At 45.7% G+C, this 23,939-nt stretch overlaps 1 protein-coding gene across 1 annotated transcript in view; it reads right to left on the bottom strand.

The window, feature by feature from the left end:
* Positions 1-23,542, bottom strand: part of KIT (KIT proto-oncogene, receptor tyrosine kinase) — a 130,163-nt gene extending 106,621 nt beyond the window's left edge. Inside the window, exon 1 of the mRNA XM_083367897.1 lies at positions 23,349-23,542. Coding sequence (XP_083224023.1) covers positions 23,349-23,406 — 58 coding nt within the window. The 5' untranslated portion in view covers positions 23,407-23,542. The remainder of the gene's footprint in view (positions 1-23,348) is intronic.
* Between the last annotated feature and the right edge of the window lie 397 nt (positions 23,543-23,939).

Here is a 23,939-nt window from a genome sequence, read left to right as displayed (position 1 = left end):
TTCGCAGTCCGCTTCTGTTACTAAAATAATTTAATAAAAAATCGCCATATTGATTGCTGTATTTACGTCTAAATGAAAGTTCCCTAAAAATATTTTTAATCTCTCCTATCATTTACAAAGGTTCACCGTTATCGCTTTAGTAAAAGAGGAATAATTCCTTGGTGTTTATTGCGCAACCATATTTTGGGTAACCAAGGAAGGATAAACCCACCATCTTTCTTAAGACTTGGATTCGAATCCTAACCACGTTTATAAAATAGTCCTACTGATTTCAGAAAAGCTCTTTTTCAAGTTAAACCTCAAGAAACACAGAACACTAGAACACGCAAGTGTCTTAAAAGGCATCTATCTATCTAATCTATCTATCTATCTATCTATCTATCTATCATCATCATCTATCTATCATCTATCTATCTATCTATCATCTATCTATCTATCTATCTATCTATCTATCTATCTATCTATCTATCTTAATTTATTGGCTGCCCATCTTGCCACACTGTAACTCTAGGAGGCTTTAGTTAATTCCTGTTCGGTATAAAATTTAAGAGAGCATCCCTGACAAATGACCACCCAGGCTTTGTTTAAAAACGTCTAGTGAAAGAAAACTGATGCCTAGGTGTGGTAGCCTGTTCCACTGGCTGACAGTTCATACCGTCAGGAGATTCCTTATGAGATCCAGCCTAATCCTCAAACTACATTGTAGTTTTAAGGCAAATGGTTCTGCTCCTGTCTCTGGGACAATAGAAACTGTCCATTCCTTCTTCTAAGTGACAAGTCTTCAGATATTTGAAGACTGTGACCATCCCCTCAAGTTCTTTATGTAGGTTTATGTAGGCCACAGGTCTGCAACCCGCGGCTCTGGAGCCGCATGCGGCTCGCGGCTCCCAGTCCTCTGCCATGTGCAGTCCAAAAAAAAAAAAAGTGGGACTAAAAAAGTTCAACCAATCAATTCAAATATGCAGGGTAGGTGCATATCTCGCCTTGGCTCCACTGTTCAGTCAAACCCTGTTCTGCGCATGCGCGCATATATGCGCATGTGCACACATGTTTTGCGGCTCCCAGTTTTTCCTTTTGTGAGGGAACCGGTTCCGAGTGGCTCTTTCACTGTTTCAGGTTGCTGACCCCTGATGTAGGCTAAACATACCCAGATAAATTAACCATTCCTCAGAGGGATTGGTTTCCAGACCCTTCACCAGTTTGGTAGTCCTATTTTTGTCACTTTTTTTTTTTGGAACTGTAGTGCCCAGAAATGGACACCATATTCTAAATTGGCAAGGATAAACTGGCATGAAACAGTTAATTCCTCTGATCTGCACTGTATACTCCTGTTCATACACACCAAAGCTTTTGCTTTGAGGGTCATGTGTCAATTCACCAGGTTTCGTTTGCGGTCAACAAAAATACCCAGATCCCTTTCATCTGCACTGCTGCTAAACCAAGTCTTTCTCTCGTGTCTTTCAGATGAAGAACTTTACATTTTACTTACTAAATTCCGTTCTATTCATTTCAGCTTAGTGATCATTTTTTTTTCTGAATCTAAAGTTTTGCCCAAACCTCCCAGCTTTGTGTCATCTGCAACTTCCTCAAGTTAACTCAAATCTTGGCAATTTCATGTCATTTTCTTGGTTCCCTTCCTTCAGGATATTTCCTTGTTTTACTCCCAGTCTATCATATAACCCTAGGACTCTTTGCTCAAATCATCTCATTTCCAAATACTGACAGGTGCTGCTACCTATTAAATATGAGTATCTTTCTTTTACAGTGTCAGCCTGTAATAATCCTCCTTATGTATTTTCTACAGACACGCCAAAGTCTTTCAAAAGAACCATTCCCACTCACCTATTCTCAATAGTCAAGTGATTTGGGTAGTTCTGAGAAAGAGTACACAAAAGATAAACTATTACTGGAAGATTATGTTAAAAGAAACCATAATACAGATAACTCTGTATCAGTGACACAACCGCAGAGTTTTCAACATAGAATTTGCCAGAAGATATGGTACAGGATCACGACATCTGTATCTTAGATTCAGTGCTTTAATTCTGCAACCCTGGAAAAAAAATCTTTTTCATTCCAGGCCTATTATGTTCTGGAATAGAACAAAACCATCCTGGCATGACAAGGAGCAGTATTAAATAGAGAAGACCTACAACACATCGGAGAAGCACATGCTCTGCTCCAGGTTCAATTCCTGTCTGAAATTCTGAAAAACTAACAGCCCATGCAGAGCAGAGACAGATGATCTGGTGCCCTTGTTTTGCATTTCCTCTCATATCAGTAAGCCTAAAGATTGTGAAGTTCTAGGATAAAACATCTGGAGAACGTCCAATTACCCATATAAGCAAGCCTGATGTAGACAGATCAATGTTTTTCACATGCACTGTGGTGCAGGCAGGATCTTAAGAATCTATGTGATTCATATCAAGGACTCCCATTTCAAAAAAACAAAAAATAAGAGGAATAAAACTTTTTTAGACTCCCAAAACTGGGTTGTCTATAGATTTCACTTGAGGAAAGAGTCAAGAGAAGTGCTTTGAGGTCACACCTATGTATTAATCTGAGTACAAAGATTTTACCACGTTGTATCCATTTTGTGTCATTTCCCAGTCCAGAAGAAAATAACAATAAAACATACAAACACTAACATGAATTTTGCATAGCTCTTAGGCCGGGGGTAGGCAGCCGTGGCTCTTTTATGACTTGTGGACTTCAACTCCCAGAATTCCTGAGCCAGCATGGCTCAGCTTGGAAACCTCTCCCTTTCCCCTCAGCGTGGCTGGCTCAGGAATTCTGGGAGTTGAAGTCCATGAGTCATAAAAGAGCCAAGGTTGCCTATCCCTGGCCTAGACCATAGCTGACTCAGGATTTCTGGGTGTTGAAGTCCATGAGTCATAGAAGAGCCAAGGTTGCCTACCCCTGGCCTAGGCCTAGGCCGCTTTATGACTTGTGGACTTCAACTCCCAGAATTCCTGAGCCAGCATGGCTCAGCTTGGAAACCTCTCCCTTTCCCCTCAGCGTGGCTGGCTCAGGAATTCTGGGAGTTGAAGTCCATGAGTCATAAAAGAGCCAAGGTTGCCTATCCCTGGCCTAGACCATAGCTGACTCAGGATTTCTGGGTGTTGAAGTCCATGAGTCATAGAAGAGCCAAGGTTGCCTACCCCTGGCCTAGGCCTAGGCCGCTTTATGACTTGTGGACTTCAACTCCCAGAATTCCTGAGCCAGCCACGCTGAGGAGAAACGGAGAGGTTTCCAAGCTGAGCCATGCTGGCTCAGGAATTCTGGGAGTTGAAGTCCACGAGTCATAAAAGAACCAAGGTTGCCTAACCCTGTCTTAGGCTATCAACAACAACTTTATTCATTAGCCCTTGGGCCATATCAAAGTACAAAGTTCCAGCAACAAACCTTCACCAAAACTTGATAAAAGCAATCCAAAATGGAATTTGATAAAATACAACGTCTTAGGCTATCATTTTATGACAATGAACTATTTAGAAAGTTGTGAACGATTACACTCTTCAGTAGCAATTCTACCATTACCGCAGTTCTGCAACCATTCCCAGAGCACTTACAATTACCACTGTTAAGATAGCAGAACAAAAACGAAGGGAGCAATTTTATTGACATTTTTTTTAAAAAAAAAATGTAATTAAAATTCAATGCAATATAAAGTGAATCAAATGTACGGTTTCTCTGATTCACTTTGTTAAGAGTTACTGTATATACGCAGGACCCAAGTGTCAATATGGTCCCTAGAATCAAAACTGATTGCATGTTGTTCCTCTTCAAATGCACCGGACTTTTGTTCCAATTCTCAGCAGAGTCAGAAATGAAGAGAATATTTGTAGCTCAGGGTTGACATGAGGCGTCCTTGGTGCTCTCTGTGCTTGCTTGCTTTCTTGCAGATGTTTCATTACCCAAACTAGGTAACATCATCAGTGCCGGAAGAGAGTAGGGATTGAGGAGGAGGAGGAGGAGGAGGAGGAGGAGGAGGGCTGTGGGGTCCTTGGTGCTCTCTGAGCTTGTTTTCTTGCAGATGTTTCATTACCCAAACTAGGTAACATCATCAGTGCCAGAAGGGAATAGGGACTGCGGCATGATGGAGGAAGTGGAGGAGGAGGAGGAGATTGATGACGACGACTGTGTGGTCCTTGGTGCTCTCTCTGGTTGCTTGTTTTCTTGCAGATGTTTCATTACCCAAACTAGGTAACATCATCAGTGCCGGAAGAGAGTAGGGATTGCGGAATGGAGGAGGAGGAGGAGGAGGAGGAAGAGAAGGAGGAGGTGGGTGAGGTCCTTGGTGTTCTCTGAGCTTGCTTGTTTTCTTGCAGATGTTTCATTATCCAAACTAGGCAACATCATCAGTGCCGGAAGAGAGTAGGGATTGCGGAATGATGGAGGAGGAGGAGGAGGAGGAGGAGGAGGAGGTGGTGGGTGGGTGGGGTCCTTGGTGCTCTCTGAGCTTGCTTGTTTTCTTGCAGATGTTTCATTATCCAAACTAGGCAACATCATCAGTGCCGGAAGAAAGTAGGGATTGCGGAATGATGGAGGAGGAGGAGGAGGAGGAGGAGGAGGAGGAGGTGGTGGTGGGTGGGGTCCTTGGTGCTCTCTGAGCTTGCTTGTTTTCTTGCAGATGTTTCATTACTCAAACTAGGTAACATCATCAGTGCCGGAAGAGAGTAGGGATTGAGGAGGAGGAGGAGGAGGAGGAGGAAGAGGAGGAGGAGGAGGAGGAGGAGGAGGAGGGCTGTGGGGTCCTTGGTGCTCTCTGAGCTTGTTTTCTTGCAGATGTTTCATTACCCAAACTAGGTAACATCATCAGTGCCAGAAGGGAATAGGGACTGCGGCATGATGGAGGAAGAGGAGGAGGAGGAGGATGACGACGACTGTGTGGTCCTTGGTGCTCTCTCTGGTTGCTTGTTTTCTTGCAGATGTTTCATTACCCAAACTAGGTAACATCATCAGTGCCGGAAGAGAGTAGGGATTGCGGAATGATGGAGGAGGAGGAGGAGGAGGAGGTGGAGGAGGAGGAGAAGGAGGAGGTGGGTGGGGTCCTTGGTGCTCTCTGAGCTTGCTTGTTTTCTTGCAGATGTTTCATTATCCAAATTAGGCAACATCATCAGTGCTGGAAGAGAGTAGGGATTGCGGAATGATGGAGGAGGAGGAGGAGGAGGAGGTGGTGGTGGTGGTGGTGGGTGGGGTCCTTGGTGCTCTCTGAGCTTGCTTGTTTTCTTGCAGATGTTTCATTATCCAAACTAGGCAACATCATCAGTGCCGGAAGAGAGTAGGGATTGCGGAATGATGGAGGAGGAGGAGGAGGAGGAGGAGGAGGAGGAGGAGGAGGAGGTGGTGGTGGTGGGTGGGGTCCTTGGTGCTCTCTGAGCTTACTTGTTTTCTTGCAGATGTTTCATTATCCAAACTAGGCAACATCATCAGTGCCGGAAGAGAGTAGGGATTGCGGAATGATGGAGGAGGAGGAGGAGGAGGAGGAGGAGGAGGAGGAGGGCTGTGGGGTCCTTGGTGCTCTCTGAGCTTGCTTGTTTTCTTGCAGACGTGTCATTATCCAAACTAGGTAACATCATCATTCCCACTCAAAAGTAGTTAAGTTAGGGTAATGAAATGACTGCAAGAAAACAGGCAAGGTCACAGAGCACCAAGGACCCTTCAAAGCCAGAAATGTAAACTCTGAATAGAATTCAGAAGACTAAGAAGTGGGGAACATTATTTTGGGGGAAAAAGAAAACCCTAAATATGATGTGAAAATAACTCCGTTTCAATAAACCATGAACTGCATATTTTATGTGTTTGTGGATTTTTTTTTTAAACAACAACAACGGTTCCTTTCAGGATATTGGAAATAATTTCCTCTTGTCCTTTTAGAATTGCTAAAAGGGACTTGAGGAAGTGAGTCAAAGTCCTGGAAGATGTTTGTACTATATTATAAAGAAAAACAACATCTGTAAAATGGTATGCAAATATAAAGAATCAGGCTGCGAGGGATGGAGAATTGAAAATTACGGAAGTAGAAGGAAAAGATCTACTTTAACTAGCTTGCTGTGCACTATTAATCAGTTATCTGGAATAAAATTTCAGAGGAGCTCTGAACTTGTAGACACATTCTTAACTCTGAGATATGAACATTTGCGTTTGTAAAATGTTCTTTGTGAATAGTCCAATGATCCGTAAATTAGTACTCCTATATTATTTACAGTATACAGAGATGGAAACCAAAACAGAAGAATGTAAACTTGTATTAAATACAGTCATTTTTGAATAAAAAGGATGAAAAATGCCAGATTTGATTTAAATCATTCCAAGTATTTCAGTAGTGCTAAGGTTTTTAGTATTTCTGAGTGCATTTGTGCTGTGATTTCTGAGTCCACATCTGCGCATACCTGAATAAATCCCACTGAATTCAGTAGCACTGACTTTTGAACTGTGTAAAGTAACGAAAACAGTTCTTCATATGCACATACACAAACACACATACACAAATGGAAGGGGGGAAATGAGTGTGTGTGTGTGTGTGTGTATGTGCATGCTTTTATAAGCAGACGTCCAAAGCCTTTTGGGCACCAGGGACCGGTTCCATGGAGAGAAGTTTTTGCGCAGACCGGAGAGTGCATGATTTTGTGGGCTGCCTGCACCCTGCAGATGGGGCTTTGCTTGTTTGTGCGGACCGGTTGCTGACATGCTATGGCCCGGTGCCAGTCCACAGACTGGGGGTTGTGGACCCCTGATTTATATAGGACTCATAAGGAAAGCAGATTCTACAGATCAGAAACACCAACCATTTTTTGTCAACTGTGCTGAACGTTCTATCCAATGTCTATGTCTATGATAGGAAATTCCTACAAATGCTGTCCTACATACTGATCCTATAAAAATACATTATGACTGTGTGAAACCGCATTGCTTTGCTTCTACAGGTGTCCTGACTCTGATCGCTAAATGGAAGCAATGTCAGAACGCAGAAATGCGAGGTCCCCTGCCTCAGGCCCAGCAGTGGAAACACAGGGGAAGGTTCATATGTTCTACCCAGCCAGTTCGTATCAGCAGAAATTACTTTGGTTCGTAAGTAGGGAAGCCAACAAAGAAGTCACCTTGAGGTAATAGATGCAAAGAAGGGCATCGCTCTGCACGGCATCACCGCAGCATCTTGTTGAAGATCAATGAAGCGGCAACTTTCCTAGCGAGTTTAAGATGCATCTGAAAGTCAGTAGCCCTTTATTTTGCAGAGCTGAAACTGAAGGGGTGATCAAGGAAAGCAAAGGTCCCCTTACTCCAGACATGTCAAACTCATGACGTCATGTGACGTCGCGCAATGTATCGGTAGAGTTTTGCCATTGCTGGCAATGGGGTGGGTGCGGCTTCCGGATGACACGTCCGGTCCGCAGGCTGGCAGTTTGACAGCCCTGCCTTACTCTATATGTGTAACCAAATTTAAAAACACCGAATTGAAACAATTATATCATCATTTCTCCGCAAGAAGATCTTACCTTCTCCCAGTTCTGAATTTTAGATTATTAGCCCCTTGACCAAGACTGTTTTCTTGGTTTTCTATAAAATGCCACGCACTTACTTACTGGCTCAAACTCTGTATCAGGGGGTCTTCAAACTTGGCAACTTTAGGACTTGTGGACTTCAACTCTCAGAATTCCTCAGCCAGGCTGGCTGAGGAATTCTGGGAGATGAAGTTCAGAAGTCGTTGCCAAGTTTGAAGACCCCCTGCTCTATATAAATATAGGTAGTCCTCAACTTACGGCCACAATTTGAACTGGAGCTTCCACTGCTACGTGATGTGGTCATTAAGTCAGCCACGCCTGATTTTAATACATTTTTCCATAGTTATTAAGCAACACACAGTCACTAAGTGAAACCTGCTTCCCCACTGACTTTACTTTCAGAAGTACCCTGGGAAAACTGCACGTACTGGTGGCCACAGAGCTTGTAACCACTGTGAACACATTCTGGTTTCCAAGATCCCTATTTTTTATCACTTTGCCACGAGGATACCACCGTGGTCATAGGTGTAGTAGGGACCAGTCATAAGTACGTTTTCTCAGCAGCATCCTATCTTCAAACAGTAGCTAAAGAAATAGTTGTAATTATTAGGAATTATTGTGTGCCTTATGGATTTTGCGCCTGCTCTGCGTTCCTAACCAAAGTTTTAAAATACAACATAAGGAAAATTGTCTGAAAAGGAGGTGGTTATAAACAGAGCAGCTCAAAACAAAGACAGAGAAAGCGAGGAACTCAGGTAAGTGGAAAGAGTGAAGTGCTTATTTGCAGAAGAGCTGAACTTTTTTCTTCTCTGAAGAAGAAGCAGCTGTGGCCGAGAGTCTTAATTTTTTCCCTTCAGAATTCCTTCTTACCCATTATGGTAGAAGTGATCTAACCAGACAAAATGGCTCAATTACAAAAGGAGCAATGTCTATTCAGCCTTTGATTATAGGTGAATTTTAAAGTCACGGAAGGGAGTATTAAGATTATTTAGACCAGGGCTTTTCAACCGTTTCACCCATCGTACCACTTTTAGGATATATGGCAACATCCGAGGACCACCGGTCGCCTAGGAAGGTGTCAAAAACTGGATGACCAAAAAGAAAAAAGGAAAAAAGCGATGAAGTATAGGTAGTCCTCAACTTACAACAGTTCACTTAGTGACTGTTTGAAGTTACAATGGCACTGAAAAAAGTGCCCCCCAAGCCACAGCCGAGCAAGTCACCTGCCTGCCTGCCCGGCGGCGCTCTTCCTCCTGTCCGAGGTTTTCATTGTTGTGAGCATTTCTGTTGAGGATTGGCAGTGGGGGTGGGGTGGGGTCTGCTGGGTGGTTGCAGCAGGTTTTGGTCACTTCACATGACCCTGGGACACTGTGACCGTCATAAATATGAATCAGTTGCCAAGCATCTGAATGTAAACCACAAGACCCTGGAGATGCTGCAACATTCCAGCTGATCGGCGCTTCTTCTGGGTTCAGCAGAAGTGCCAGGATCAGTGCCGAGTTCCAGCTGGAGCCTGGAGTTGATCCTGGCGCTTCCGCTGAGCCCTGACAGCCTTGCAGCTCCAGTCGTCTCTCGCTCAAGGCTTCTTAGAATTCAGAAAAAGTGGGGGGGAAACTAATGCAGGTAGTCTTCAACTTACAATCACAATTGAGCTTAAAATTTCTGTTGCTAAGCAAGGCAGTTGTTAAGTTAGCTTTACTCCAACTCACAACCTTTCTGGCCACAGTTGTTAAAGAGAATCGCTGCAGTTGTTAAGTTAGTAACACAGGGGTATCTGGCTTCCCCGCTGACTTTGTCAGAAGGTCACAAAAGGGGAACACATGACTCGGAGATACAGCAACTGTCATAATTAGTGCAGGTTCGCATCCCACCAGGCTCAAGGTTGACTCAGCCTTCCATCCTTCCGAGGTAGGTAAAATGAGGACCCAGATTGTTGGGGGCAATTAAGCTGACTTTGTAATAATGCCGCTTGGGTGTGTGTGAAAGCCCTAATAAGCAGGCATATACATAGAATGAAGGCTACTGCTAAGCTTGTAAGCCGCCCTGAGTCTTCGGAGAAGGGCGAGATATAAATGGAATTAAAATAAAAAAATAAAAAAATAAAATAAATAAGAGCTGATTACCAAGCGTCTAAATTTTGACCACACGACCAGAGTTACTTCTTTCAGTGTTGTGATAACTTCAAACAGTCGCTAAATGAGTGGTTGTTAAGTCAAGGATTACCTAGGAACTGTGGGATATATATCCAGGTAAACATCTACAAATGTACAGGGGGAAGAAAGCCAGTGATGGTGTTAGATCAGGGGTCCCGGGCCTTGAGCTGTTTGGAACTGGGCCGCACACGCACATCCCCACTTGCGTGAGCACCAGGCAACCCCACCACTCACACAGATGCATGTTTGCTGGCCGCTCATGCGGAACCACCCCCTCTCCCATCCCCTGCTGGGCCACAAAGTCAGAAAAATTGGGGAATTCTGTGTTGGATGGTCACTGGGCTGCCTTAATTGCCTGCATCCTTGAAACATCTATTCCCCTGCTTCCTGCCAAGACTGTATATGAATGGAATGGAATGGAACGGAACAGAATAGAATAACTTTATTGTCACTTTGAATGTACACTAATCGGCATACATTAAAATGAAATTTTGTGGCATACAGCTCTGAGTCACCACCTCCCATAAATATGACAAAAATACAGAATTATACACACACACACATATATTATATGACACAGAGAAGCAACACAGTCTAGTTCGGGTTATGTACACATGTGCATGGCGAGAAAAATGAATCTTAAAAGTTTACCAGATGGATGGCATTAAGGAAGAAAGCTATTGCAGAATCAGTAGTCCTGTTATAAATACTTCAAAACCTCCTCCCAGAGGGGAGCAACAGAAACAGACTGTAAAGTGGGTGTATGGGGTCACTAACAAAGCTTAAGCACATATCAGCGCTTATAAGCAGCATCCTGAATACCGGGAAGCGAGCTTCCTATAATCTTCTTGGCTGTCCTTACCACTCTCTGTATGGACTTTTTTTATCTGAGGCACGGCTGCCACCAAACCAGACAGTGATGCAGTTTGTTAAAATGCTCTTCTCTGTATAAAGTGGCCAGGACTGAAGCAGAAAGATGTGTATGTATCAGGAAACCAACAAGGCAAACAAAAGACACATAGGAAATTAAAAAAACATATTAACCGACAAAATAAAAGTCTCCCTTGAGTTGGACTTGTTGACTCCTAACAACTCTATGATGTTGGGAGAATTCCATGGCCGTCAGCCAGACTGGAAAATTGGGGGGGGGGGGTACCAGGTGGTGGCAATAAAGCCACTTTTGTAAACACTCCAAGAAAACTGCAGGCAAGCATCATCAGGAGTCAAGTCTTTACCTTTTTTTATTTTTACATTCCCCACAAAACGAACATCCTTGCCTGCAATCATACAACACAGCAGGTAAGGCGAAATAAACATTAGTTAACGAGGACAAGTGGCAACCGACTCATGATAAGAGCATTCATGGAGTTTTCCAGGTTCATCAACACAACTGCAGTGTATGCCTCCCAGCATACACAAAGGACAGCACAGCAGGAGGCTGATGGTGCAGATCAGCAGAGGGGCTGGACAGCTCCAGGCGATGACTGATCACTCAGGATAAGCCTAAAGACTTAAGCTGTTGACAGCCCCAGGCATGGTCAGCCTGGTGGGAAGCCAGGATCTACACCCATTGTCACCTGCACTGGCAGAAAGCCCAGGTTTGAACTGATTGGATGCCATCCACCTGGGCAGGTACAAATAGACACCAGGCTTCCCTGTTTCCCCAGTTCGTTCTGTTCAGAATAAACTCATCTCTACCCCAGCTCTGTGTCCGTCTCTATGTGAAGCACGTGACTTTACAACAACTATGGTACATTGCCAGAAAGGTAAATACTGCTCACTCAAGATTGCCCCGTGAGATACAATACAAACTGGAAGGCAATCAGAAGCTAGAAAAGGATGAAAGGAAGGGTCATGAAGTGGAAGGAACTGTACTGGAAGACCGGATGTCTAGCCAGCATGCCGTGTGAACCTATTTAAAAAGGCACAAAATGTAAAGTAAAAAAATACAAGAGTTTTTATTTGAACAACTCTACAGGTAATCCTCGACTTACGACCACAACTGAGCCCAAAATTTACGTTGCTAAACCAGACAGTTGTTAAGTGAATTTTGCTCCATTTTATGACCTTTCCTGCCACGGTTGCTAACTGAATTATTGCAGCTGTTAAATCAGTAACCCGGTTGTCAAAGTGAATCTGGCTTCCCCATTGACTTTGCCTGCAAGAAGGTTGCAAAAAGGGGATCACACGATCCCAGGACACAGCAATGGTCATAAATACGAATCAGTTGCCAAGCACTTGAATTTTGATCCCGTGATCACGGAGATGCTGCAACGGTTGTAAGTGTGAAAAATGGTCGTAAGTCACTTTTTTTCCAGGGCCGTTGTAACTTTGAATGGTCACAAAGTGAACTGATGTAAGTCGAGGAATTCCTGCATTTAACAGGAAGGCTCCATCTGACGTTCTGTCAGATGCCAATTCTCCTCCGTTAGAAAGAGCAAAGCCAAACGTTAAGCCAAGAACCTCACCTTTATGTAGAGGTCTATCTTACATTTGCTTAGGTAGAGATCTGTTAGAGCCGTGCGTCTCTCTCACATCCGTGCTTCCCAGTATTAATAAATTAATCCCATGTGTCTCTCTCTCAGCAAAAACAAACAGACATTCTCAAGAAGTTACCCAGTGTCAGTGCGCAAGTAAACAAAGAATAGAAGGCAGGAAGAATTTCTCCAATAAACTCTAGTTTTGCGTGCAATAATGAGTACACTAATGAGTTTTGATCTTCTAAAGAAGCTATTAAATTCGGACATGTTTTCCCAAGTTTTCCTTAAACAACGTTCTCTCAAGAAATTATAAGGTGGCTAATCTTTCTCTAGGAAATAAACCAGATATCTCTAGTGCGTCTAAACCAGGGGTGTCAAACTCAATTTCATTGAGGGCCGCATCAGCATTGCGGTTGCCCTCAGGGGGCCGGGTGGGTGTGGCCTGGGTGGGCGTGGCCTACTGGGTAGGCATGGCTAAAGTGCGTATGGCCTACTGGGTGGGCGTGGCCAGCTCTACATCGTTCACATCAAGGGTGCCTATGGGGGCTTGGGCAGGAGTGGGACAGATCTGGAGGGTCTCTGGCAGGAGGAGGGTCTCTGGGCCAGGGCCAAGGCAGTGGGGGCCGTTCCCTCACTCTTTCCAGGGTGGCTTCGCGGGCCACATGAAACCACTTCGCGAGCCGGATCCGGGCCCCGGGCCTTGTGTTTGACATGTCTGGTCTAAACTCAAAGACTTGATGTTGGGGGCAATTAAGCTGACTTTGTAATAATGCCGCTTGGGGTGTGTGTGAAAGCCCTAATAAGCAGGCATATACATAGAATGAAGGCTACTGGTAAGCTTGTAAGCCGCCCTGAGTCTTCAGAGAAGGGTGGGATATAAATGGAATTAAAATAAAAAAATAACATAAAATAATATAGTCTATTATTCAGTGGACCCAGTGGTAATCGTGTTCTTAGAGAAAATATTCTGAAATGTATTAAAGAGAGATTTCGGAAGAAAGGATTGTCCGTGATTCCTATTCCATGAATAGGCACAAAACGTTGCAAGTATAGGCAAAGTCCCATTTGTTTCTTGGACTCCCCCTTCTTTCTCAGGTAATCCCACATCTTCCCCATGACTGCCCAAGGGAATCCATTTTTCCTGCATTCTACCTTGAATATCCTCTTAGATAGCAGATGTACGAAGGTAAGATAAACACAGTTCACAAGGCTACAACTTGGCACGGAAGAGACAGAAACGAGCATCTTTCTCATTCGAGGGCTTTGTGTGAGATGTATTCTTTTCAGCCTTATCCAAACTGGGTGCCACCAAGAAATGTTGTGACAAGCTGGCAGGAATAGCCAACACCCCAGAAGACAGGCTCAAGATGCGGAAGGATCTCAACAGACTTGAACAATGTGCCCTATCTAACAAAATGAAATTCAATTCAATTCAAAAGCAAGGTTTTACACTTAGGCAAGAGAAACCTAATGTATAGGTATATTCGTGTTTCCCCGAAAGTGAGGCCTACCCCGAAAATAAGCCCTAGATTGATTTTGGGGGGTGGGCCTAATATTAGCCCTACTCCAAAAATAAGCCCTAATTTTGGTCTGAGGTGCATGACTAAAAATCAAGCTAGTGCAGGATAGGGGATGGAGCTGCCCTATGCACCCACTTACTTTACTAGTAGGACTGCCGCAAGCAGGCCTCCTACGCCCCGACCCTTGTCGCACTGTGTGGTTCGTCGCACCATTGCCACTCCTCGCGGCAGGAGGCCACATGGTGCTTCTTTGTGGCAAACCACATGATGATTCAGGCTGCTGCCGCTGGTCATAGCAGGAGGTTGTGCGGTGCTTTGGACCATTTGTAGCAGGCCGCATGGTGCTTCACACTGCCGCCGGTCACAACAGGACGCCACGTGTCGCTTCAGGCCGTTGCCGCTTCTCATGGCAGGAGGCCACATGGTGCTTCAGGCCGCTGCCGCCAGTCGCAACAGGAGGCTGTGTGGTTCTTCACGCCATTTTCAGGAGGCCGCACGGTGCTTCGGGCAACTGCCACCAAAGCACCATGCAGCCTGAAGCGCTATGTGGCATCCTGCCGGAAACAGTGGCAATGGCTTGAAGCATCATGTGGCCTCCTGCAAATGGCCCGAAGAGCCACACAGTGCTTTGCCACGATCGGTGGCAACAGCCTGAAGCACCATGCGGCCTCCTGCAAATGGCCCAAAGTGCCGTGTAGCGCCTTGCCGCAATGGGTGGCAATGGCCCGAAGCACCATGTGGCCTCCTGCAAACGGCCCAAAGCGCTGTGCAGCATCCTGCCGTGTGCAGAGGCAACAGCCTGAAGCATCGTGCGGCCTCCTGCAAACGGCCTGAAGTGCCACGCAGCGCTTTGCCGCGATAGGCGGCAATGGCCCAAAGCACCGTGAGGCCTCCTGCAAATGGCCCAAAGCGCTGCACGGTGTCTTGCCGCAACCAGCAGCACTGGTGTGAAGCACCATGTGGTGTCCTGCCACAACCGGCGGCACTGGCGCAATGCGCCACATGGCGTCTGGCCGCAAGTGGCCACTGAAGTCAAGCAGCGGTGCAACAGGTGTTGCGGCATAGGAGGCCTGGCTGCAGCGGTCCTAAGGTAAGACATCCCCTGAAAATAAGACCTAGTGTCTGTTTTTGACAGCATCAACAGAAGGATAGAATCAAGATCACATGTAGTATTAATACCACTTCAGAATGCCTTGGTAAGACCAAACGTGGAACAATGCATTCCAGTTTTGGTCGCCACAATATAAATATGTCGAGACTCTGGAAAGAGTGCAGAAAAGAGCAAGACAAAAGATTAGGGGCCTGGAGGCTAAAACATGAGGAATGGTTGCAGGAATTGGGTATGTCTAGTCTAATGAAAGGGACTAGGGGAGACAAGACAGTAGGGTCTCCATGTTTGAGGGGCTGCTACAAAGATGAGGGGGTCAAGCTCTTCTCCAAAGCACCTGAAGGCAGGACAAGAAGCAATGGATGGAAACTCATCAAGGAGATAAGCAACCTAGAACTAAGGAGAAATTTCTTGACGGTGTGAACAATTAACCAGTGGAACAACCTGCCTCCAGACGTTTTGGGTGATCCATCACTGAGGTCTTTTTAAGAAGAGATTGGACAGACATTTGTCCAGAATGGTATAGGATCTCCTGCTTCTGCAAGGGGTTGGACTAGAAGACCTCCCTTCCAACTAAATTATTTTCTTCTGTTATTCTGTTAACACCAGGGCTTTTAGACAATGTAAGAAATCCAGAAATTTTAGCTCCAATACACCCTGAAAGGCTTAAGTTGGGGAAGTGGAATCTACGTCCTAATTGGTATAATTTTACATATGCCTCTCAAACAATATCTGTGATTTCAGATAATCCTAAACCATAATATGGCATGTTGTCTTAACGCAAATACATGAACCCCACTACTGTGGCTTGTTAAACAAATGTATTTTGAACTAGTACCATGTGAACTCAGCTAGCAAGTGCCTAAGTCTTCTTCATGAATGCTGCAAACGGAAGTACACAAACTGAATCACAGTGTGTGGTACAACGTGTTGCACTCGAGAACCTGCACACGTAAAAAGGACCTAGAGAGAGGCACATATATACAGAGCAGCTCCTTCGTTACGTACAGTAGGAAGACTTTCACAGCTTCTATTATTCAAAGCAAGGAAAACATTGCACGGGAAAGTGCAAATGTCTTCAAAAATATCTAGATGATAATGTTTTCATGAATGGCTGACTTCAGCTGGACTTAACGTAGGTTTAACATCTTCAGGGTCTTATTTTTAATTTGACTTCCACTGTAGTTGCCATAGCAGCCTGTTTTGAAAGACCAGATGTCAGTCTAGTAACAGCAGCTTGCTATATAGCAGACATGTCAAACACAAGGCCCGGGGGCCAGATCCGGCCCGCGAAGTGGTTTCATGTGGCTCACGAAGCCATCCTGGAAACAGTGAGGGACCGGCCCCCACTGCTCTGGCCCTGGCCCAGAGACCCTCCTTCTGCCAGAGACCCTCAGATCTGTCCCACTCCTGCCCAGGCCTCCATAGGCACCCTTGATGCAAACGATGTAGAGCTGGCCACACCCACCCAGTAGGCCATACGCGCTCTAGCCACACCCACCCAGTAGGCCATGCCCACCCGGCCCCCTGAGGGCAACCGCAATGCTGATGTGGCCCTCAATGAAATTGAGTTTGACACCCCTGCTATATAGTATACCAGATTCTCGGGGCTCCCCTAACTGGAAAAAAAAACACCTAAAGACCTTCAAGATGCAAACATAGGGATGTCTCCTTATCAGTGGACTCCACTATCACTAACCCCATATTTCTCTGGCTACCTTTGGGTTGCACACTTTATTCATTGCTGTTTTTTTTTTCAAAAGGAGCATAACATTTGTCTTTAGTTGCCACTGGAAACTAATAAGCAAAGCATGGCTGAGACTGCCTTTTGCCCTACAGAGACAGAATGGCTCATAAAGTCATTCGGATGCCACTGATTCTAAACAATGGCTAGCCCAGGGGTCTTCAGACTTGGCCCTTTTACTACTTGTGGACTTCAACGCTCTCTACATGGGGCTGCCCTTGAGGACCACTCGGAGGCTCCAACTGGTACAGAATGCAGCCGCGAGAGTTGTGTTGGGACTTTCCCGATACTCACATGTTACACCTCTGCTCCGCGAGCTGCATTGGCTTCCAGTTGTCTTCTGGGTGAGATTCAAGGTGCTGGTAATGACCTACAAAGCCCTACATGGCATCGGTCCGGAATACCTTAGGGAGCACCTGCGGCCGGCATCAACTTCCCTCCGCCCAGTGCGCTCCCACAGAGAGGGCCTCCTCAGGGTGCCACCGGTCAAAGGATGCCGACTGGTGGCTCCCATGGGGAGGGCGTTCTCTGTGGGCGCGCCGGATTTATGGAACCATCTTCCAGTTGAGCTCCGGATGGCGCCTGACCTCCGCTCCTTCCGGCGCAATCTAAAGACTTATCTATTCGAACAAGCTGGCCTGGCCTGATGGGATGGGGTTGGGTTTTATTACTGTTTAATGTGTTTTAACCTATTGTTATAGTTGTGGGCACTTTGTTTAATCTCTTTTAATTTTTGTATTTTGTCTTTTAACATGTATTGCCCTGTTCACCGCCCTGAGTCCTTCGGGAGAAGGGCGGTATACAAATAAAATTAATAATAATAATAATAATAATAATAATAATAATAATAATAATAATAATAACAACTCCTAGAATTCTGGGAGTTGAAGCCCACAGGTCATGAAGTGGCCATAGTTCCCCCATGTTGCTGAGGAATTCTGGGAGTTGAAGTCTGCAAGTCATGAAGTGGCCATAGTTCCCCCATGCTGGCTGAGGAATTCTGGGAGTTGAAGTCCTCCAGTCATGAAGGGGCCATAGTTCCCCCACGCTGGCTGAGGAATTCTGGGAGTTGAAGTCCGTCAGTCATGAAGGGGCCATCGTTCTCCCACACTGGCTGAGGAATTCTGGGAGTTGAAGTCCGCCAGTCATGAAGGGGCCATCGTTCTCCCACGCTGGCTGAGGAATTCTGGGAGTTGAAGTCCGCCAGTCATGAAGGGGCCATAGTTCCCCCACGCTGGATGAGGAATTCTGGGAGTTGAAGTCCACAAGTATATAAAAGGGCCAAGTTTGAAGACCCCTGGGCTAGCACTACTCAATACGCATTTGCCTGCAACGAGCATCAATCTCAAGATATCCTCACATGAATAGGAGCGGTTTCCACTCAGGGCACAAGAGCCAAAGATTCTTCCTCCCAATGGGCATATAATTTATACCTACGGAGGGTCCTCTGACCCAATCTTGGATCAACTGAGGGCCCAAGTCATACTTTTTTCTTCAAATCTGAAGCACTGGGCAGTCCTGATGTTTCAGATTTGAAGAAAAATGCATTTTAGAGCATATGTGGGTTCTCAGGAAGCACCTGTCTTCAGTGCCTTCAAGCAGCTGCAGCAATTCCTGTCCTCTCTGTCTCCTGGGAAAGGATGCATTTGGCTGAAAGAGTTGGAGACATTTGCCATATCCACATCCTACCGCTCCAAAACTTTTGACCGCAATCCACTGTACAGCCCGAACGCAAGTCAATACATTCACTGCCTTCCTTACAAAGTATCTTGATGCTTCTGCAGCTCAAACTTTTCCCCAAATGAGAACCGAATTGGTGCGATTCCCCCGCTCCGCGAATTAAACTAATGATGTTGGTGCTGTAAAGGTTAGGCAATAAGTACAGTGTACTGCTTCCATTGAATAATTACATTTTCATCCTCAAACATTTGCATTACGGCAACTACTCAACGCTTCTCTGCCCAAGCAAAATGAGGTGCAAAAAGCCTTGGTCAGGTTTTGGGCAGTGTTCTTGTTTTCTCTGCGCCAGCCGGTTTTAAAAAGTTGTGGCCTAAGTAATCCCAACTCCCATTTGTAAGCCCTGTTATAATGGAATGGAAGCAAGCTTAAATCTGGAAGAATAATGATCATTACTCCTAATTTAGTACAACTGATATCTGAAACTGCTTGCACTAATGGTGCAATTATGCAAACCGTGGTGTTGCACTAGGGCAGCTGCCTGTCCACCCAGAGCTATCACAAATTACTTTCCAACTAATGTCCCGTAATTCTGACTGAACTCTAGAACAGGGGTCCCCAACCCCTGGTCCATGAACCGGCACCGGGCTACAGCATGCCAGCAACCGGTCCACACAAACAAGCAAAGCCCCATCTGCGGGATGCAGGCAACACACAAAACCAGGCACTCTCCACTCCGTGGAAAAACCTTTCTCCATGGAACTGGTCCTTGGTGCCCAAAAGGTTGGGGACCTCTGCTCTAGAACATGGTTCTAGAAGTTTTGGCTTGCTGGGCCACACAGAATGAAGAACTGTCTTCAGCTACATATTTATTTTATTTATTGAAGAAAATTTACATGGCCGCCCCACTCACTCTCGGTGACTCCGGGCACCTTACAAAGATATAATGTATAATATAGTTAATGTATATAAAAAAACAAACTTCCTTGATTTTTTTAAAATATTTATTACCTTATGGCGTGACATTACTAGCTATCCAGGGCTACATGAAGTCCGTGGGCTGGACATGCCTGCTCTAAAATGTATAGGCCAAAGCATTTTTCTGCTAAGAATCAGTTCTAATCTAATTAATAAAAAATAACATTTAGCTAGTAGGAAAACAAATGATCTCTCCATAAAGACAGGCTTGATTTTTGATTCAAAGTTGTTCTTAAATTATGTACACTCATAAATATAGAACAATAATAGAGTTAGAATGGACCTTGGAGGTCATCTAGTCCAACCCCCTGCTCAGGCAGGAAACCCTACACCATTTCAGAGAAATGGCTGTCCAGTCTCTTCTTAAAAACTTCCAGTGTTGGAGCATTCACCACCTCTGGAGGCAGGTTGTTCCACTGGCTAATTGTTCTAACTGTCAGGAAGTTTCTCCTTAGTTCTAGGTTGCTTCCCTCCTTGACTAGTTTCCATCCGTTGCTTCTTGTCCTGCCTTCGGGCGCTTTGGAGAATAGCTTGACTCCCTCTTCTTTGTGGCAGCCCCTGAGATACTGGAACACTGCTATCATGTCACCCATCGTCCTTCTCTTCATTAAACTACACATACCCAATTCCAGCAACCGTTCCTTACATGTTTTAGCCTCCAGTCCCCTGATCATCTTTGTTGCTCTTCTCTGCACTCTTTCCAGACTCTCAAAATCTTTTTTATATTGCGGTGACTCATAATAAACAGCAGTTTTGGTGTCTCTTCCCAACTTGCATAAAGAAAGGGCCCCGCAAATTAGCTTCCTGAAGGTGGCCAAAAGCGGGCACTCAATGCAGTGCTCCGAATGAAGTGAGCAGAAAGGTCTTTGTGAACGGAGAGCAACCTGAGGCCAGGTAAACCCACAGAACCATTAATGTACCTTTTAACATTGGAAGTGCAGAATGAAGAAAATCAGTTGCAAATTCCGTAGCCTCCATTATGTGCATTTTCAGGGCAGTTAAAATTGTTTTGGCACTGTCTTAGACCACAAAAACTTGATGTAGTGATATGTGGGCCTCAAGCAGTCCTGGGCATAGAGATTGGTACTCCTGCCTTCGCAAGAAGCATAAATCAGCTCGCCAAGCAGAAAAGGAGAGAGAGTAGAACTTGCAAAGGCTTATTAGCAGAAGCAACTTTACAACTGAATAAGAGTGGTAAATGAGAATAATTATGATTAACATCTCCTCTCTGTGGCAAATTCTGAAACTGCAGTTACATATCCTACAACCACCACCCCTCCTCACCATTTGTCAAATACTATACCTTTAGCAAAAGTGTTAGGAATGTGTTTACTATTTCAAGGAGCCCATCAGAGCATTCCAATATTAATATTTGGGAAATAAAGCCAGCTAAGGTCTGCAAAGTGATTGCAGAATTGTCTTTTGGGTAGATTACCCTACAAAGTAGAAGAGAGACGCAAGCACACAATATTGTGTTTGGAGCACAAAGGGGAAGACCACACTTGACTGCTCCTAGGAGGTCTTGCAATGCTGCGTATATGTCCAAAGTCGTTCCAATTATGATTACTTTTTATTTCTAGCACGTGAATTTTGTCTGCAGTGATTTCTTAAGGAAGGTAATTATTGGGGAAACATCAGTAATTTCAATGCAGTGCAACTAAAATAATTGTGCTTTGTAGAGCTTCAGACCTGTGTCAACACACAGCAGTCTTAGTCTTAGTCTAAGTTAGATTGGTTATCTATGTTGCTCTTTAACCGTATCCAATCTATCAAAGTTGGTTTAAAAAAATAACCGAGAAGAAGATTGGTGTAATAATCTGTCAAGTCAGGAATCAACAAGAACAAACTAAACATACTGCGCTTTGGCCCCCAGCAGTGCATAGTAGACAACTATTGTCCTACCTATGGGTTCCCTTTCAGCCTACACTGGAAATCAGTTTGAGATGACATGCTCAAAGCTGGCTGTCTCTTGAAAGGGTTAATGTGCAAGATTAATTTTGCATAAGGCTGAGTATCGGTGCAAACAAGATTTTTAAGCAGCAGGCAGAACGGTAGCGCAAATCCACTCAAATTACCAGCTCAACTAGCTAGTGTTGGTGTAACTGATCACTTTGCAAAGGGTTAGCACACACACACAAAAAATCTTGCAAAAATCAAGAGGGAGAGAAAGAGATGTGGTAAAGTAAAGGTAAAGATTCCCCCGCACATGCGTGCTAGTCGTTTCCGACTCTAGGGGCCGGTGCTCATCTCCGTTTCAAAGCCGAAGAGCCAGCGCTTGTCCGAGGACGTCTCCGTGGTCATGACTAGATGCCAAAGGCGCACGGAACGCTGTTACCTTCCCACCGGAGTGGTCCCTATTTTTCTACTCGCATTTTTACGTGCCTTCGAACTGCTAGGTTGGCAGAAGCTGGGACGAGTAACAGGCGCTCACTCTGCTACGCGGCACTCGGGATTCGACCTGCCAAACTGCCGATCTTCTGATGACAAGCTCAGCTTCCTAACCCACTGAGCCACCGCGTCCCTTTAGAGATGTGGTAACCTACCTCAATTTTTTCATGGCAGGTCTCTCTGGAATCTTTAGAGCACCCTCTTCTCTCTTAAATAATGCCATCCCACCTCGATTTTCCAACTGGGACTACCCAACTCACAGACTTCGAAAACAATCGATGCTCATTTCCAATCACCTCCACTTGGTTTTTTTTTTTTAACTGCGCAGCGCAATCCTATGCAAGTCTGAGAATTACACGGATCATACTCCTCAATAAGGGTGTACAGGACTGTAAAGATGTACGTTTGAATATACGTTGGCTATGTATTTTATTTTATTTTATTTTTTTAAAAAGAGGTTTTTACCGGAGCAGCAAAGCTCTACGCACTTTCTATTTGAAAATATCCCGAAATTCAACCGTATCTAAGCTGCACATTTATCTCGGCGTGCGCTTAGTAGACACGGACGGGTTGAAGGGGCAGGAGGGAGCTACGCAGTCCCCACGGTTTCCTTCCATTTTCCGTGGAAAGGTGTGGGTGTGTTCCTTAACCAAGCCCTCCTGGTTTTCAGATCCCTGGGATGTTAAAACAGCCCTACCAGGTGCGATTCAAGGAGGCGCCGATTTGACTCCTCAAACACTTCACTCCTCAATCTCCCTCGGAGTCAATGGAATATACGGTAACTTTAAAAAAAAAAAGTTATAGCCGGAGCTTGGAAGAACGCAAACTTCCACCTCCGGCCTCGAAATCGCTTAAGGGATTTGGAGGAAAGGAGCGTAAAAGAAACACGCATCTCGAGATCGATCTGGGAACTTCACGCCCGGTTTAAGACCTAGCTTTAAAAATACAGCGTTTCTGAATGGAGGGAGGGAGGGAGGGAGGGAGGGAGGAAGGAAGGAAGGAAGGAAGGAAGGAGGGAGGGAGGGAGGGAGGGAGGGAAGGAAGGAAGGAAGGGGAGGAGAAGGAAGAGAGGGGGAGAGGGAAAGGGGGAGAAGGAGAAAGAGAGGGAAGAAGGGAGAAGGAGAAAGGGAGAGAGGGAAAGAGGAAGAAAGACAAAGAAGAGAAAGAGAGAGAGAGAGGAGAGAGAGAGAGGAGAGAGAGAACGAATCCGATCAGCTACCCCCACTGCGAAGCCCCCAAACACGGGAGAGCCCGACCGATTTCCACCCAAACTTGCGCGGCAATTCGCCGCACAAGCCTTCGCATCCACCTCCGCCGCTTCCCTGTCTTAATCCGAGGCGGGAGGTGAGGGTGTGTGTTTGTGTGTGTGTGTGTATGTGTATGTGGGTGGAAAGGCTGGTCGCGTTTCCACCGCTCCTCAAGGCTTACTCTTCCCCGGAGCCACCTTCCTGCCGAGGGAGAAGCGCAAAACCCCGAGGACCCGCCCGCCCGTCCGTCCGCCCGCCTGCCTCCTGCGCGGCTCTCCGCTCGCCTGCCCGGCGGTTTGCAAATAATAATAATAATAATAATAATAATAATAATAATAATAATAATAATAATAATAATAATAATAATAATAATAATAATAATAATAATAATAATAATAATAATTAATAATAATAATAATAATAATTCAATAATCCTTCCTTCCTTCCTTCCTCTCCTCCATTCAGAAAGGTAGCGCGCCGCGAGCGAGTTCCTGCCTTTCTTCAGCCCGCCGGAGAAGAAGAAGCCGCCGCCGCCGCCCGATGCCTACCTGTTGATGCGCCCAGGAGCGCCAGCAGTGCCAGGCTAAGCGCCCAACGGCCTCCCATAGCGGGCTGTCCGAGCGGCGAGTTCCCTCCAGGATGCACCCTTTCAGACGAAGCCTCCCGGCTCGCAGTAAAAGAGCCAGCCGCACACGCGCGCTTCTCGCCCCGCGCGGCGAAGAGTTTCCACTCCCGCCGCCACCTCCGGCCACGCCTCTGCCCCTCCTTCTCCTGCAGCCCGCTGGCTCCGGCACCCAATATTCACGCTTCCAAACACCGGCAGAGGGGAGGGGGTTGTCTTTGTGTGTGTGTGTGTGTGTCTGTGTGTGCGCGCGGGGTGGGGGGCGGGCTTACCAGTAACCTGGAGGTGCCGCCGGGAGCTGCGATTGTCTGAAGGGCTTTAGCCAACTGCCAGGGCTTTGTTTTTCCCCCCAAGCGGGAGTAAAAAGGTAAAGGTAAAGGTTCCCCCTGCACCTGCCTGCTAGTCGTTTCCAACTCTAGGGTCCGTTTCAAAGCCGAAGAGCCAAGCGCTTTTCCGAGGACGTCTCCGTGGTCATGTGGCCGGCGTGACTAGACGCCAAAGGCTCACGGAACGCTGT

Source organism: Vipera ursinii, assembly GCF_947247035.1.
Source record: "Vipera ursinii genome assembly, chromosome: 7".
Classification (NCBI taxonomy): domain Eukaryota; kingdom Metazoa; phylum Chordata; class Lepidosauria; order Squamata; family Viperidae; genus Vipera; species Vipera ursinii.
The sequence above is the reverse complement of the archived record's forward strand: the minus strand, read 5'-3'. Positions and strand labels throughout refer to the sequence as shown.